The sequence below is a fragment of the Macaca mulatta genome, chromosome 2 (genome assembly GCF_049350105.2).
Source record: "Macaca mulatta isolate MMU2019108-1 chromosome 2, T2T-MMU8v2.0, whole genome shotgun sequence".
Lineage (NCBI taxonomy): Eukaryota > Metazoa > Chordata > Mammalia > Primates > Cercopithecidae > Macaca > Macaca mulatta.
Window position 1 is genome coordinate 29,071,049 of NC_133407.1, and position 16,623 is coordinate 29,087,671.

General features: G+C 36.1%; 1 protein-coding gene across 1 annotated transcript in view; it reads right to left on the bottom strand.

Annotated features, from left to right (window-relative positions):
- Window positions 1-16,623, bottom strand: part of KCNH8 (potassium voltage-gated channel subfamily H member 8) — a 380,589-nt gene that overhangs the window by 81,644 nt on the left and 282,322 nt on the right. The window contains 1 exon segment of the mRNA NM_001261509.1: window positions 4,082-4,279. Coding sequence (NP_001248438.1) covers window positions 4,082-4,279 — 198 coding nt within the window.

Genomic DNA, 16,623 nt, shown 5'->3' on the forward strand with positions numbered 1-16,623 from the left:
CTACTCGCAATACAGTAAGTGGATCAATAGAGAATAAGCTCATTTATCTTACGGATTTTTTGAAATGTCAAATTAGTAGAATTAAGCTGTGAGCATTTCCCAAAATTATCATCAGGAGTAGAGGAAACATGGGCAACTATTAAATAAGTATAGACTGTGTTTATCTGCAAAATGCTTGTGATTTTGCTTGGCTGAAATATGGGCTATCACAGAGAATAGAAATTATAAAAAGTCATAATGCTGGATATGAAACAGTCACCACAGGGCCTGGCACACTGTAGCTCTTCAGAAAATGAGAATTCCTGTTCTCTGCTCCCTAGGCTATCACTGCTCTACATCAGCCAAGAGCTTGCTACAGTTGCTGCAGCCCCAGCATGCTACTTCAACAACTGTGCCATGGCACTGTCTTTCCAAGAAACTCTCACTGCTTCTGAACTTCCTAACTGACATGGCACTTAGCATTTACTGCCTGGTATCGTTAACACTCTTTCCACATGTTTCAGCCTATCTCCTCCGAACTGGATCACAAGCTCTTTGAGGGAACGTTTGTTTTTATACCTCTTTGATTTCACTATATGCTGGGTGACCAATTGCTTAAGACCCACACACTCATATCACTTCTCTCATGCAAGGAAGCCTGTAGGAGCCATCTCCTATTATAAAGTTCAAAACTCAAAGTGATGTCTTGACTTAAGGTCATTAAGAGGACCTGCTAAAACAGGTTTTGAGGGGAATATTGTGGGGCAGAAAATATTAACGGAACTCTAGCCTAAAAAGAACGCTTACTTGATCCAGGTAGACTCCAACATCTCCTAATACTCCATCACAGCAGCCTTATGGTTCAGTGAAGTTTCCCTTTACATATTTAAGGAGAGAAGTAAGTATTCACCTGGGTTCAAACCTTGCGTTTTCACTAACTGGTTGTGTGGCATTGGAAAGTTACTTTAATTCTCCATACTTTAGATTTGTCATCTGAAAAATGTGGATAATATCAATCTGCATCAGTTGGCAGTTTAGAAGAAAGAAATTATACTAAATATTTCAACAGCAGTAATTCAGTATAGAGAATTGGTTTTCCTGGGGTTGGAAGGCTGAATAAACAAAAGGAAAAATAGAGGTAACACGGACATAGCAAATGCAGAAGGCTTAACCCTTAGGGCTGGATACACAGAGGGAAGAAGTGCAGTTATCAGAACATAGAAACACAGAGCAGGAGTTGTGAGGAGTGTCAGTGAGCCAGGGTTCTGTCTTTGGACAAGATGGCGCCCCTGACTGATGCAAGATTGTCCGAGGAGGCCCAGTGAGTTTGGTTCTGGAATGAAGGCTGAAACCATCTGCTGCTGCTGAGGTGCCCGCGTCCACTGAGGGAACAGCATGCGCACCACAGCAGGCAGTCCCTTCTCCCCTCCTCCTGCCTGCCAGTCTTCCCTTGGTTCCTCTGGTAAGAAAAAGCAACTGAGGTCAGCTGGCAAAGAAGAATGAGTTTTACTGAGTACAAACCCCAGCGTTACAAAGCAAAATAAATAAAGGTGGGTTTGGAGTCCAGAGAAAATAGTATAATAGTCTATTTGTTATAAGAAAAAATAATAATAGTGCCAACCCCATAGATTTGCTTTAAAAATTATGGTATTGTGTTAGAACACTTAAAACAGAGAATGGAACATAAAAACAACTAATACATGTTCACTATTTATTATTGTATTGGTGTTGTCATATAATAGACATTCAGTAAGTATTTGGTTATACACTTGATATGGTTGTGTCCCAGACCCAAATCTCATTTTGAATTGTAGCTCCCATAATCCCCACATGTTGTGGGGAGGGACCTGGTGGGAGGTAATTGAATCATGGGGACAGGTTCTTCCTGTGCTGTTCTGCTGATAGTAAATAAGTCTCACAAGATCTGATGGTTTTATAAAGGGCAGTTCCCTTGCAAATGCTCTCTTGCCTGCTGCCATGTAAAATGTGCTTGTGCTCCTCCATTGCCTTCTGACATGATTGTGAGGCCTCCCCAGCCATGTGGAACCATGGTCCATTTAACCTCTTTTTCTTAATAAATTGCCCAGTCTTGGGTATGTCTTTATTAGCAGAGTGAGAATGAACTAATACAACATTTGAATACATAAATTGTTGAATCTACCCTGTTATTTTCCTTCCTTTCTATTGTGCCTCTATCTAGCTTGTTCTCTTCTTCCTGCTTAAAAAATTTACATGCAATAATTCATGTTATCAAACATTTTCTAAAAAATTATGTAAAATGCTATATAGTGAAAAGTCTTCCTTTGAATTTGCTGATTCTTATTAAAATTTATGTATGCATTAATAAGCAATATACATATGCTGGCTCTCCTTAGCCTGCTTTCTACTGTTAGGGTTTTCTCTACTCTTTTTAAGTTCATTTCTTTCTGTCTTTGTCACTCACTCTTTTTCTTTCTTTCTTTTGCCTGCCTGCCTGCCTTCCATCCTTGATCTCTCTCTCTCTCCTCCCTCTGTCTCTTTTTGTTTTTTCTCTCTGCTTTTTCTTCCTTCCCTTCAGTTTCTTTTCCTTTCCTTCTTTTTATCCTTTATGACTCATTATATTCTTTGCAATGTCTATTCCCTTTTTTCCTTCAATTTTATCTTTGTGCATAAGATGGCTTTGCTTTTTTCTTTGATATCTTTGCTTAGATACTTCATCTTATCTTTAATCTCTTTTGTTATATCTTTTCTAAGATACTTAGTTTTTGTTTGTGGTCTTCTTTAATAACAGCAATAGCTTTATTAATATATTTTGAATTATTGTCTGTTGTTAGCATGATCTCTGCAAATATGAACGGTCTGTGTGATTCTTTGTGAGTTAAGCCTTCTCTACTTCTCCACTAAACTTGCTCACTTGTTGCTCTTACTTGTAATAAAGGAGGGTGATAGCTTTTGCACTTTAGGTTATGCACCTCACACTTAGGAAGTGTATTTTTGCTGATGCTTTCTGAGATTTGACATGCCAGGCCCTCTTGTCACATCTTCCCATCTCTCCTCGCGTTTGCCATCTATCAGTCCCAGTTTTTGCAGACTTTATGTATATTTATGAATTATAGCTGTCTCCAACTGAATATTGAACTTACTGGCTTTAAAAATATTCTTAATGCTTTAAAAATGTGATTTCTTTGAAGAGAAGTATAAAATGCAGACTATTTCATTATGTTCATATAAGCAATATTTATTCCTGTTTTTGATTGTCATAAAATTCTCTAGAGAGCATTTTGGGCAAATTTCCTAATTTTTTAATGTTTTGAGCTTTCCAAAGTAAGTGTACTTGGGGCTTTCATTCCAGGAGTGGGGATAGATATTTGCTAAATCAACCACCCTCTTTCACTGAGTCTCTTATAAAAGAGTTGCCTAGGGAGAGAAGTGTGAAGACCATCTAAATTAAATTTGTTTTTTTATTGGGAAAAGTACTGCTGGATCTTACTAATACCCTTGTTTTATAGAAAGCAATTTCTATGTTATTTATGATCATATAACATTACATCAGAGATAGAAAGAACCACAGTTGCATCTTGCCTAATACATCACTTGAAAGATGAGGAAACTGAGTGAAGAGTCTGAAACGGACTTGACCCATAGTTTCAAGGCCACAATGTGGACCAGAAAGAGGGCATATGTAAAAGTAAGTTGGAGGATCTAGGAAAAGTCTAGGATCTAGGAAAGGGTCTAAGCCACTGTCCAGAGTACACATTCTAGTGGGCAGGGGAAATGTGTATCACAAGTTTGCCTACATAGCCACTTCTTACTTCATCTTACCTTTGCAGGCTAAAACAGTAAGCTGGAGGAGGTAATGATTCTACATAAGGGGAGCCCCATATGTTAATCTTGCTTCATTCTTCTTAAATGCACGCTCTAGTGTGCTAATCTCTCAAGTCTCTTTTTATATGGAACCACAGAGACAACTACAGCTTTGCATCTAGACTATCTAATTAGTGCTTTCAGAATCTTCCAATGTTACTCAGCTTCTCTCTATTGTATTTCAGGATGGAACAAACAGGCAGTGATAGTTAGGCAGGCATAGTTCCTCTTCTTGGTATAAAAGAAGATGCTCTCTTACCACCAATCAGCATGGTGCAGATGGAGAAGATCTTTTCTGCATCTGTATTAGCAGAGACGTTCCCAAAACCCACGCTAGTCAGGCTGCTCAGCGTGAAGTACAGCGCGGCAATATAGGCACTTCGGATCGACGGGCCCCCCAAGGTATTGTTGCCATAGTACGGAGATTCCAGTCTCTTTCCCAACTCATGAAGCCAACCTGCAATGGAGGAAATAATGCAAATGAGAGAACAAAAAGTAAAGTCTCAGTATTAACACATGGGAGTAATGATAAATAATATTTGGGGAAGTAATAATTTGCTCGGGGGAAGAAGAAGGTAAAAAGGAAATTAAAGGCAAGTTATTACATTTCATTCTTTAAAAGTGAAAATATAATTTTCCTCATGCTGTTCTCTATAATACACACAGCATATAAACATGAATTCCAGAGTGGATTGATGGACAAAGCTAAACAAGTTACTCTAATGCAAGAAACAAACTGCAGGGATGGCTACTCTCAGAAGCAGTGTTGCTTATTTCACTTGCCCTGTTAAGCTCATCTCATTTGGAATTATAAGAAGAAACAAAGAGTTGAGTAAATATTTCAAAACCCAAAGTGATGATAAATTACAACAGCCATGAGTCTAGATGTCAGAGGTGAGAAGTCTAGAAGTCTAGGTGAGATAGACTTTATTTCCATTCTGTAAAACTCTTCCCCTTTGTATTCACTTGGGGAGGTATCCACTCATCTTACAAATCTTAGCTCATGTTACTTTACTCAGGAAGTGTTCTCTGCAGTCCCATTTTAAAATCAGGGTTGAAAGGGGGAAAATGCACAAGTAATGAATACCTGTAATCTATCAGAACTGAAAGCCCCTCTACAAACTGTTTTATGATACTATGTATATATGTTTCAAAATGTATCAAATTAAATGCTTTATAAATATATATATAGTTAATTGTATATTAATTATGTTGTCAGAAAGCTGTAAACAACCTGTATTAATAAACATGAGAAGACAGCAAGTATAAACTTAATATTATCTAGAATTTAAACACAACACAAAAATCACTTTAAAATTATTTATTGAAAATATTTGTCCCTTAAGATTTTATACTTTATAATTCTCTCTTTCTCTCTCTATGTGTGTGTGTTGTAACAAGCAATAACAATGCAGCTCAACTCATAAGATTCATAAGGCTTTTTGTAATGGATACTAACTACTACTTTCTAATAAATACTTCATTGAATGGCTGCTCAAGAAGAGATGAAAAACCATTACACTCTTAAGTAGTAATAATATTATCATTATCAACTAAGCTTATATATGATAAAACTGTGCTAGGTAATTAAAATGCAAATTTGAAGCAGCTGGGAATTCCTTGAGACCAAGGAGAAGTGCTTAGGGGCAAGTACTGGGCCTTATTCCTTCTGTGTTGCTATTCCTTATTCCTTCAGAGTGTTTTTCATCCTTTAACTTGCATCAGAAACACCTAGAGGGCTTGCTAAAGAGGGTCTAAACCAAGCATTTATTTGGTTCTTTTGGTCCTGTATTCTCTGAATGAAATCACTTTGCGTATCATTTACTTTCCTTAATAAAATAGGATAAAAATGTGTGTCGGAATGCACAGATGATATGCTTGCTTAATGTCTGTTAGTTTACACATGTGTGAGATGGTGTGTCTCTGAAGTGGTTCAGGGAGCAACACACAGACAAACAACTGACCTAATTTTGTTGATATCTCTTTTCTGTCTAGCCAACTGTTTGGTCTATTTTGAAAAACATCTCATTCTTTAAAAGGATTGCCCTAAACTGTGTTACAGCTGATGAAGCAGAAGCAATAATGATGATGAAAAAAACTGGTAACACAGAAAGGAGGTAACACCCACAAATCCGGGGATTGGCTATGTGGGCCAAAGAAAACTTTTTCACAGAATGGCTCTTCTGAAATGAGAGCACATGTTCCACTGTAACAAGACAACATGTGACTGAACTGTTACAGAAGAAGCAATTTAACCAATTTGGAATCCAATCATTTTTTATGCTGGAGAAACTCATGTCTTTAAAGGAAAGGATGTCCTAGAACAGCCTGTTTCTGCTGCTCAAATATTTTTTTTCCTAAAGAACATTTTGAAGGAAACAGCATACACAACATAAAGTAGAATCTAAATATACTGAGTGCACTGACTTATGATAAAAACAAAAGATATCATAAAACAATCTCATAATTAGTAAAATTGATTCCATGAATATAATAGGTTTATGAAATAAATAATCAATGTCAAAGACAGAACGACTCTTAAGAGTCATTCCTAGAAGAGTTTATCATTAGCATGATAATTCAGTTGCTGTATTTTTCATTGCATACTTACCATGGACCCAGTATTTTGCTTAATTACATACTTTTAACGCTAAACAGGAGTTTCTTATTTTACTCTTTAGATTTCCTACAACAGTATACTTTGGTTTACTATTTACATGTGTGCATTCACAATGTGTACAGGTGTGATCTGTTTTATACAATAGATGTGTTCCTAAAAACTCTGATTTATGTTAGCATATGGTAAATTAACATGTTTTAGGTTTAATATAAGGAATGTGAGCATGTTATTTAAGGAAAACCTACGGAGAATCTCTGTGGTTATATAAAATACTTCAGTAATATGAAAAACCACCCAGTACAAGATAAGCTTGTTAAATCAGATTTAGATGTTTGCTAAACGATATGTGTGTGGAGAGAAAGGGGAAAAATAATCAGCAAGTACTTAATCACACCTATAATTCAAAATGGTGTTCTACGTAATTTGGTATGAATGAGCCATGTTGTAAAAGAAGTCAGCTAGCAGCAAGAATGGGGCCCAGGTGAGGGTTTCCTTGTTAGCAGGTTAGTACATGGTCAACATTTTACTAACTGCTGCCTGTGCTCTAGATACTCTGCTAAAATGATACATCCCATCTCATTTACGTGCACTAACCCTATGGAATAGGTACAATTACAGTCCACATTTTGGTTCATTATTTCATTAATAATCACAAAGAGTTAGGAATTGTTATCTTTTAAAGATGTGAAAAATATGGCTCAGGGACATTAAATAACTTGTTCAAAGTGGCATTATCAGAATTTTAACCCAGAGGTAATCATTTTGCTGTATTTTTTTTCCTCCAGTTGTCTTTTGGGCATATTTTGATTCTTTTTTCTTCAGTTTTATTGAAGTATAATTGATAAATAAAAATTGTATATATTTATAGTATACAACATGATGTTTTGATATACATATACGTTATGAAATGATTACCACAATCAAGCCCAGTAACATATCCATCAACTCACATTATCTTTTTTTGTGTGTGGTGAGAACATTTAAGATTTATTCTTAGCAGTTTTCAAGCTTTAAATACATTATTAACCTTACAAGAGTTCATTTGTATAGTTATCTCGTGATGCTGTACAAAATATCATTTCAAATTATCATTTTAAATTGTGCTATGTTGAGATCATTATTAAATAAGTTTGCACTTCCCACTTTAGTGGGAAAATGTGTCCCAAAAGCATAACCACATACCAGAGAAAATAGAATTATCCAAATGCAGTCTACAATATAGACATAGTATGCCTTGGTATTTAGAACCTGGATATTACTTTAACAGTAAATAAAAAGTATCAAATGCAAATTCCAAGAATTTAAAAATACTCTTACTAACATTTGCTTCCTCTCTCTCCACAATTCTGAAGGTCCACTTAATCAACCTCGTGGACTTCATTAGGATGAGAGGTGGAAAAGCACTGTGATGTTTGATGTAAAAGGTGGCAGGCGGTTTGCTGGGAGAGGCAGAGCATTGGAAGAAAATGATTATGATGGGGCACAACATGGGAGCTTCTCCACCCTCTTCAGCCTCCTAAGCAAGGGCCTGAAGCATGGGACTACTCAGCTGCAGAAGTGACTGAGAGATATCAGGATAAGTTTCAGAAGTCTGAGTGTGTGTGTGTCTTTATGTTTGTGTAAAGGGAGATGGAGTGGGATGGTTATTGGTGAAGTATTTATTACTGCTACAAATACTGGATAAGAGCAAATATCAGAGAAAAGCTTGAGATTTCATCTCTATTGCTCTTAAAATATCTATACTTCATAGCATTGATTACAAACATCATTGAAAAGAAACATACTTACATATCTGTCTCTGTGCTTCAAGGTTAATCTAGTGCCCATGACTATAATTTTTGGGGTGTTTTTGTTGTTGTTTTGCTTTAAAAACACTTTTTGTTATGAGATAATTTTAGATTTACACAAAAGTTCAAAGTGTACAGACAGCACCTGTATAGCCCACATCTTTCGCTAGTTTCCTCCAGTGCTGATATCTTATGTTATCACAGCACATTTGTAAAAACTATAAAACTAACATTGGTACATTACTATTAACTAAACTATAAATTTTTCACATTTTAATTTCAGAGACAGAGTCAAAGAGGTTAGAGACTTGGATCCCAAAGCTCACTCTGAACCCTTCACCCCTTTTCCGTTTTATGAGATGTGATCAAGGATAAGGCTAGAACGGCACAAAGCTGTAACGGCATTTAGTGTTGATTTGTTGTTTTACTTAGAAGGCACCAGTAAATTTAGGTCCCAATTCAGCAGGAAAGCAGTTATTACTTGGAATTCCCACTAATGTCAGACTTTGATTCTCACAGAATAAGAAGTATCTTACATTTCTGAATTCGTACAATCTACTTTTGAGATAAACATCTGAAACAAAAGTAATTAATCATAAAATAGTAAAGTGGACTTTGAGTCAGGAAATTGGGGGTCCTATGCTTGGTCTTGCTACTAATTGGGTAGCTCTGTGATCCTTCATAGAATTCCATTTTTTAAACTTAAATATGAAGTGATTGGATTGAGTAATCTCTAGGTTCCCTTTCACATCTAAGATTTTGTGAAATAATATTCTGTAAAGCTTCTTCACAAATGACTGACCTTTTTTAAAGGCAAAATTCTGTGTAAAAAGTATGACTTTTTGAATTTATCTTTCATTTGTTTTAATTATTCGAGGGAAGATCCATCAGCAAATATTGATGGAATAAAGATGGCAGATTTTCACATTCTCATGTATGTATCACTTGTGCTCTATTTCCATGCTGAACAACCTTCCAGAACAAGCAATATTACATATTGTTAGTACTGTCAAGAAAAAAATGTGGCATTTGCATTAAACTAGTCCAGAGGCTGCCAGTTCATAATAGTCTAAATGAAAGTTGAAAAGTTTGTATGATAGGAAGTTTTTGAACATTCATTACTAAAGTACAGCATTTCACTTAAGCAATGATTAATTGAAAGATTGTACAGTATTGTAAATTGCCAAAATAGGCCATCATCACATGTACAAAAAAAAAAAAAAACAAAAAAAACCATATGAAAACAAAAGACAAGCAAACAAAAAAAACCCCTAAACAATCTGAAGCCACAGTTGAGCAGCTACTGTAGAGCTCTCTGGTTGATTCTAAGAAGAGAAAGAACAGGCCATCTGTTTCCAGTTAACTGGGGCACTTCCAAATGCCTCTTAAATCTCAGCTAATAATAGAAAAAAGTGTAACAAAGATTAGGCTCATGGTTAAGTTGGCAGAATATAAACTATGAACTGTTGCATTTAACCTTCCTACATAAAGTACTTACAATTCACAATGCTTTCAGATCTGTGCCCCAAAATGGGCATTTATTTCATGGGTAGTTGCTCTAGTGTTTCTTGTGGTTTAAATAGGTTTGTGGGACATAAATTTGTGCCTGAGCTCAGAGTATCATTTACAAAGGAAACTGTTTACTCAGTAAGAAAATCTTAACTGAAAGTGCTCATCACTTGCATTACATCAGGACAAAAACATGTTTTAGGAAGGCAATTTGGGATAAAAATAAGTAAGTCCAGCCAAATTATTTTATTATTGATATGCTAAAGTTTACATTAATAGTCTGCCTCAAATTTCCTCTTGTCCTCTCTTTTTTCTCGAAGTTTCAGGCTGGTGAAAAGCTGGAGAGGAAAAATGAAGTGACAGGTCTCCTCTCAAATTTGCATATAATTTCTCAACTGTTTTTGGTAGTTTCCTGACAGCCATTTTACTTAAAATGATAGGGTTTTGCATCTATTGAAAACGAATCTCAAGTTTCCCTGGTTTGCAAAACTTCAAAAGAAAATTATAATTACGTTTTTTCCCAAAAACATTGGAGGGGGATGCATTTTCTAACATCTCAATCATAAAAGTAAATGTAAAATAAATTAGACCATATAATATGCTTGAGTATTGTATACAAAAATCCTGTTAGAGAGTTCACTGGATTTTGTTTACCTTAGCTTGGTATTGAAACTGTTCTACCGAGAGCAAACAAATCCCAAAACTAGCAGAAGTTAAAAAATAACAAAAATCAGAGCCGAACTGAAGGAGATAGAGACATGAAAAACCATTCAAAAGATCAACAAATCCCAGAGCTTGTTTTTTGAAAAAATTAATAAAATAGACCATCAGCTAGATTAATAAAGAAGAAAAGAGAGAAGATTCAAATAACCATAATCAGAAATGATAAGGGTGATATTACCACCGACCCCAAGAAAAAACAAAGAACCATAAGATAACTCTCTGTTCACATAAACTAGAAAATCTAGAAGAAATGGTTAAATTCCTGGATACATACACCCTCCCAAGGTTGAACCAGAAAGAAATTGAATCCCTAAACAGACGAATAACTAGCTCTGAAATTGAGGCAGCAATAAATAGCCTACCAATAAAAAAAAAAAAAAAATTCCATGACCACACAGATTTCTGGCTAAAGTCTACCAGATGTACAAAGAAGAGCTGGTACTATTACTACTGAAACTATTCCAAAAACCTGAAAAGGAGGGAAGGAGGGACTACTTCCTAACTCATTCTATGAGGCCAGCATTATCCTGATTCCAAAACCTGGCAGAGGTACAACAAAGAAAGGAAACTTCAGGTCAATATCCTTGATGAACATCGATGCAAAAACCCTCAAAATACTAGCAGACTAAATCCAGCAGCACATCAAAAAGCTTATCCACCACAATCGAGTAGGCTTCATGCAAGAGATGCAAGGTTGGTTCAACATACACAAATCAATAAATATGATACATCACATAAACGGAACTAAAGACAAAAACCAGACGATTATCTCAATAGATACAGAGAAGTCTTTTGATAAATATCAACATCCCTTCATGTTAAAAACTCTCAATAAGTACTGAAGGAACATACCTCAAAATAAAAAGAGCCATATATGACAAACCCACAGCCAACATCAGGCTAAGTGGGCAAAAGCTGGAACCATTCCCCTTGAAAACTGCAAAAGACAATGATGCCCTCTCTCACCATCCTATTCAACATATTATTGGAAGTTCAGACAAGAGAAAGAAATAAAGCGTATTCAAATAGAGAGGAAATCAAACTGTCTCTGTTTGCAGATGACATGATTCTATATATAGAAAATCCCATCGCCTCAGCCCAAAAGCTTCTTAAGCAGATACACAACTTCAGCAAAGCCTCAGGATACAAAATCAATGTGCAAAAATCCCTAGCGTTTCTGTACATCAACAATGGTCAAGCTGAGAGTCAAATCGCGAATGAACTCCCATTCACAATTGCCAAAAAAAAGCAATAAAATACCTAGGAATACAGCTAACTAGGGAGATGAGAGATTTTGTATTTCTACTAAGAGAACTACAAAAACACATCTCAAGAAAATCAGAGATGACACAAACAAATAGAAAAACATTCTATGCTCATGCATAGGAGGAATTAATATTATTAACATGGCCTTACTGCCCAAAGCAATTTATAGATTCAATGCTACTCCTATTAAACTACCATTGACATTCTTCACAAAACTAGAAGAAAACTATTTTTAAATTCATATGGAACCAAAAAAGGGCCTGAATAGTCAATACAATCCTAAGCAAAACAAACAAAAGCAAAAACAAAAAAAAAAAACAAAGCTGGAGGCATCATGCTACCCAACTTCAAACTATACTACCAGGCTACAGTAACCAAAAGAGCATGGTACTAGTACAAGAATAGGCACATAGACCAATGGAACAGGATAGGAAATCCAGAAATAAGACCACACACCTACAACTGTCTGATCTGTGACAAACATGACAAAAACAAGCAATGGGGAAAGGATTCCCTATTTAATAAATGGTGCTGGGAAAACAGGCTAGCCATATGAAGAAGAATGAAACTGGACTGCTTCCTTACACCATATACAATAATTAACTCTAGATGGATTAAAGACAGGAATACCATTTGTCCCAGCAATCCCATTACTGGGTATATACCCAGAGGAACATAAATCATTCTATTAAAAGACATGCATGTGTACGTTCATTGCAGCAGTATTCACAAGAGCAAAGACGTGGAATCAACCTAAATGTCCATTAATGACAGACTGGATAAAGAAAATGTGGTAGATACACAACATGGAATACTATGCAGTCATAAAAAAACAAGATCAAGTCTTTTGTGGGAATATGGAAGGAGCTTTGTAGGCTATTATCTTCTGCAAACCAACGCAGCAACAGAAAACCAAATGCTACATGTTCTCACTTACAAGTGGGAGCTAAATGATGAGAACACATGGACACAGAGAGGAGAACACCACACACTGCAGCCTTTCAGAGGGCAGAGGGTGGAAGGAGGGAGAAGATCAGGAAAATCAACTAATGGGTACTAGGCTTGATACCTGGGTAATGAAATAATCTGTACAAAAACTCGCATGAAACAAGTTTACCTAGTAACAAACCTGCGTTTGTACCTCTAAACTTAAAAGTTAAAAATTAAGAAACTGTTCTAAAGGACTTTTCTTCATGTTTCTAGGAAATGTCCAAGTCTCAAAAGGAAACACCAAGTTTTAGGTGTCAGCCTTTGTTAGAAGAGTGGATTCTGACTCATATGCATTTAAAAACATATAAGTAACTTTGTTTCATGGCTTGACAGGTGTGAAAAACAGTAAGTAGTGGGAGTTTGCCTGAACATTCCAAAATAAGTTTTCAGCCAGTGTGTGGTGAAGCAATTGGCCTTGAAGTAAACACAGGGCAATGACGTTGTCTTGGAGAGACCTAAAGTGGGGCACAGTCATTTTGAAAAATGAGAAGTAGATAGAATGCAGAGAGACAGCACACAGGAGACCAAGAAATGCAGTGAAATGCAGAAGAGAAACATGAGTGGAGAGAGATGTGTTAGACCCCGGTAATGCAGTAAACCTTGATAACCCAGAAGGCAAGCAATGCAGCATATAAAAGTGCATACACGATCTTGTCCTGTAATTATGTTGCCTGACTTTTTTATGTCTTAGTTCTGCCTCTTAGTGGTTATGTAATGCAAGTTTACTTATTCTTCTTCTGTCAGTCTTCTTCTCACTAAAATGGAGAACACAATAGTAACTCACTTCATAGGCTGTTGTGAGGTTAAGTGACATGATTCACATAAAGTGCTTAGCAGAATGCAGTATTACATGTTGGAAGCACTCAATGCAAGGCTTTTATTAGTGCTGGTGCTGTTGTTTTAAATATGAGATTTCTGTTTTACTGAAAATTATGCAGACTTCAAAAATCCTTCATTATTGAAAACCTATATAAAATATTAATTCAGCATCCCAATTTCATAGGTAGAAAATAATATACACAATTGCATCATTCTCAGAAATCAAAGATCTTGTAACATTCATATTTACAAATGACACTTTCCATTATGAGGTACCGAAGACATTAAATGGTTAAGACATAGACTCAGAATATTTTCTGGCATTGATTTGTTTTGCTGTTATTTGATTCCCTATGATAAAAATAGTATGTTGTAATGATCTTTTTTCTGTTTGTGTAGGAGACCATGATTTAATGTGCTAAGTACTTTATATATTATTTAATTTAATCCTACATCACATAATTTAATTTATTACAACTCTAAGAACTATGTATTACAATCTGAAATGTTGACAGTAAAATATTGGTACTTAAGAAGGTTTAAGCAAAACAACCAAGGGTGGACATCTGTTAGGGAGAAGGACCAGGTTTTGAATCTGGGTTTGTCTGAATTGAAAGTCATTACACTTTTTAATATGCTCCTATCTCCTGATCCTTCTTGTTAGTCAAAGTTTTGATATTAATGAACTTCTGATAGACTTCATCTCTTTCATAGAAATAGCTATCCCAGTAATTTTTCTCCATTTCACCTGCAAATAGGAATTTCTCACGTTGTCTACTGTCTACTTAACTGTCTCCATCATCTAGGACATGTGGTCTGCAGACCTTGTATTATTTTTATGTTGAATATGAAAACTTTTCTGAACACTTCCCCAGCCCTTCTCGCAGAAAACCTAGCTATTATTCCAAAGGTAGCTGGTGGGAAGGTGTTTTAATGTTCTGTGTATGCAAAGATTTCGGTAATATAAGACCTTTTTGGAACCACAGACTGAACTCTCAGCAACTTCCCAATGACTCATTTTCTAGGAATAGAACTCTTTGGTTACTGTCTTATGAACTTTGCAAGATATTGATATAGGTCATACCTATGCTGTGAAGAAATTTATAACCTCATAGCTTTTGTTTATAGGAACCCATTTTTCTATGTAATTTCTTGGACCTTATCAAAAATATTGAATAAACTAAGAACTTCAAATCACATTTTAACCATACAACTTATTGACATTTGACTTCTAATTTCACTTACAGACACCAACTATCTGTTTAGAAATCCATTGTTTGGCAACTATAATGCCTTTTCAATGGATTTGAAACAATGGAAAGAAGGACAAAAAGTGGTTTAGCCTCCAGCATGGCATACAAAAGCTGGTTTAATTCACATTATAACCAAAGTACAGTATCTGGTTTTAAATAGATAAACCTAAGTAGAATTAACAGCGGTTTTTTTAAAAGCACTGTGAGAACAATGGGCCAATATCCTTTAAACATTGAAGGATATGACTAGTCGATATCTAGATCTAACTCCCCATCTTCCTTTGAAGATAGAGGTTGCTTACCCCTGTTGCATTAATTTTTGTGTTTCTGTTCCTGGCCTTGTCCATTGGTACCCTTTGGTGCTTTGCCCTGTGACACTCACGATATTATATGAGATGAGACATTGTATTAATCAAAACCATGGATAAATCTGAATCACCAACTCAAGACAAAAGGGAAAGGAAAGGAGATTTGAGAAAGGAGAAAGATACACATCGCACGAAGAAGGAAATATTTATTGACTATAGAGCAAATGTATAGGAAGAAAGGGACAAATGCCACAGGATCAAGAGCAATGATATTTTTGATTCAAAAGTAGGCAAAAGTGGAAAGAAGAACAGGACAAAAGTGGCTGATTGCTAAGAAGCAAAGTCACAGTTTTGGGTGTTCAACCTCCCTTATTGTTCAAGACTATATCATATCACTTAGTCATGAGGCTAACAGCAAATTCAGCAGCTATCCACTCTAATATTTAAACTTACAACATTCAGTTAAATAACATCTAGCTCCTGGCCATCTACCGCAAAACCAAATTTACTTCGTATCTTGTATGTCATATCAATTTTGGGACAATTCTGATTATTAGAAAGTTATTTCTGGTGCAGGGAACATTAATATACATATCTACCTGAGTGGTTTGGGGATATCAAAACCATACAAGCCAACAGAAATTTAATTTGCACAATTGCCTAAGTCTTGACCTACCAATCTGGAAAAATGTCTCCATTATATGTCATTGGGTGGTATTTTCCAGAAACTCCAATTTTGGGAAGCATGTTTTAATTTCCATGAGGCAAATTTTACAGGTGTCCTTCAGGGACAGAGCTCTCCAACTTTGGCCAGGTACCAGAAGTGGCAAGAGGCACAGCAACAATGGGAAAAGGGAAGTCCAAGAACACCAGAGCACAGCAGTAGCATAGCCCAGCAGGACCAAGGGAACAGCATCAGGGATTCTCAGGGAGAAGCTAAGAAGCCAGGGCTCTGGCTTTTCCAGGCCTTGGTGGAAGGCAGAGTTTGGCTCCAGTTTCCACAAGAGCTAAGAATCCAGGAACACATGATTCTCTTTGCTGTCACAGCCCTGACACATTTAAAATCTAGTGTTGAGTCCAAATCTGCCTCCATTGCTTCTCCACTCTCTGGCCCTATTTCTACTCTCTTAAGTAATATTACAGCAATTTTCAATGTTTAAAAATAAAATTGTCAACACCTCAGCTCCAACTTCATCCCCTCTATATGGTAATCTTTTTCAAGGTCGTATGACAACACTTCCTGTGCCTGCTCTTCCTTTTCTGAACATTCTGCAGATTGTCAAAGTCTATCTTTGATATTTTGTACTAGAACTGAACCGAACAGAGTCAACGTTGTTTTTTCTTCATTTGTTTTTGCCAGCAATTGCCCCTTCACGACAAGATTTGATTCCTAAATGTTCTGTTCTCACATCCTGTTCCCAGTCAAGTTTACTTTCAGACCAGTTCCCTTTGCATTTCCTTCCACTACTATTGAAGGGGAGACTTACCTTGAGCCATGAGACTACAACATTAATTTCATTGAGTCC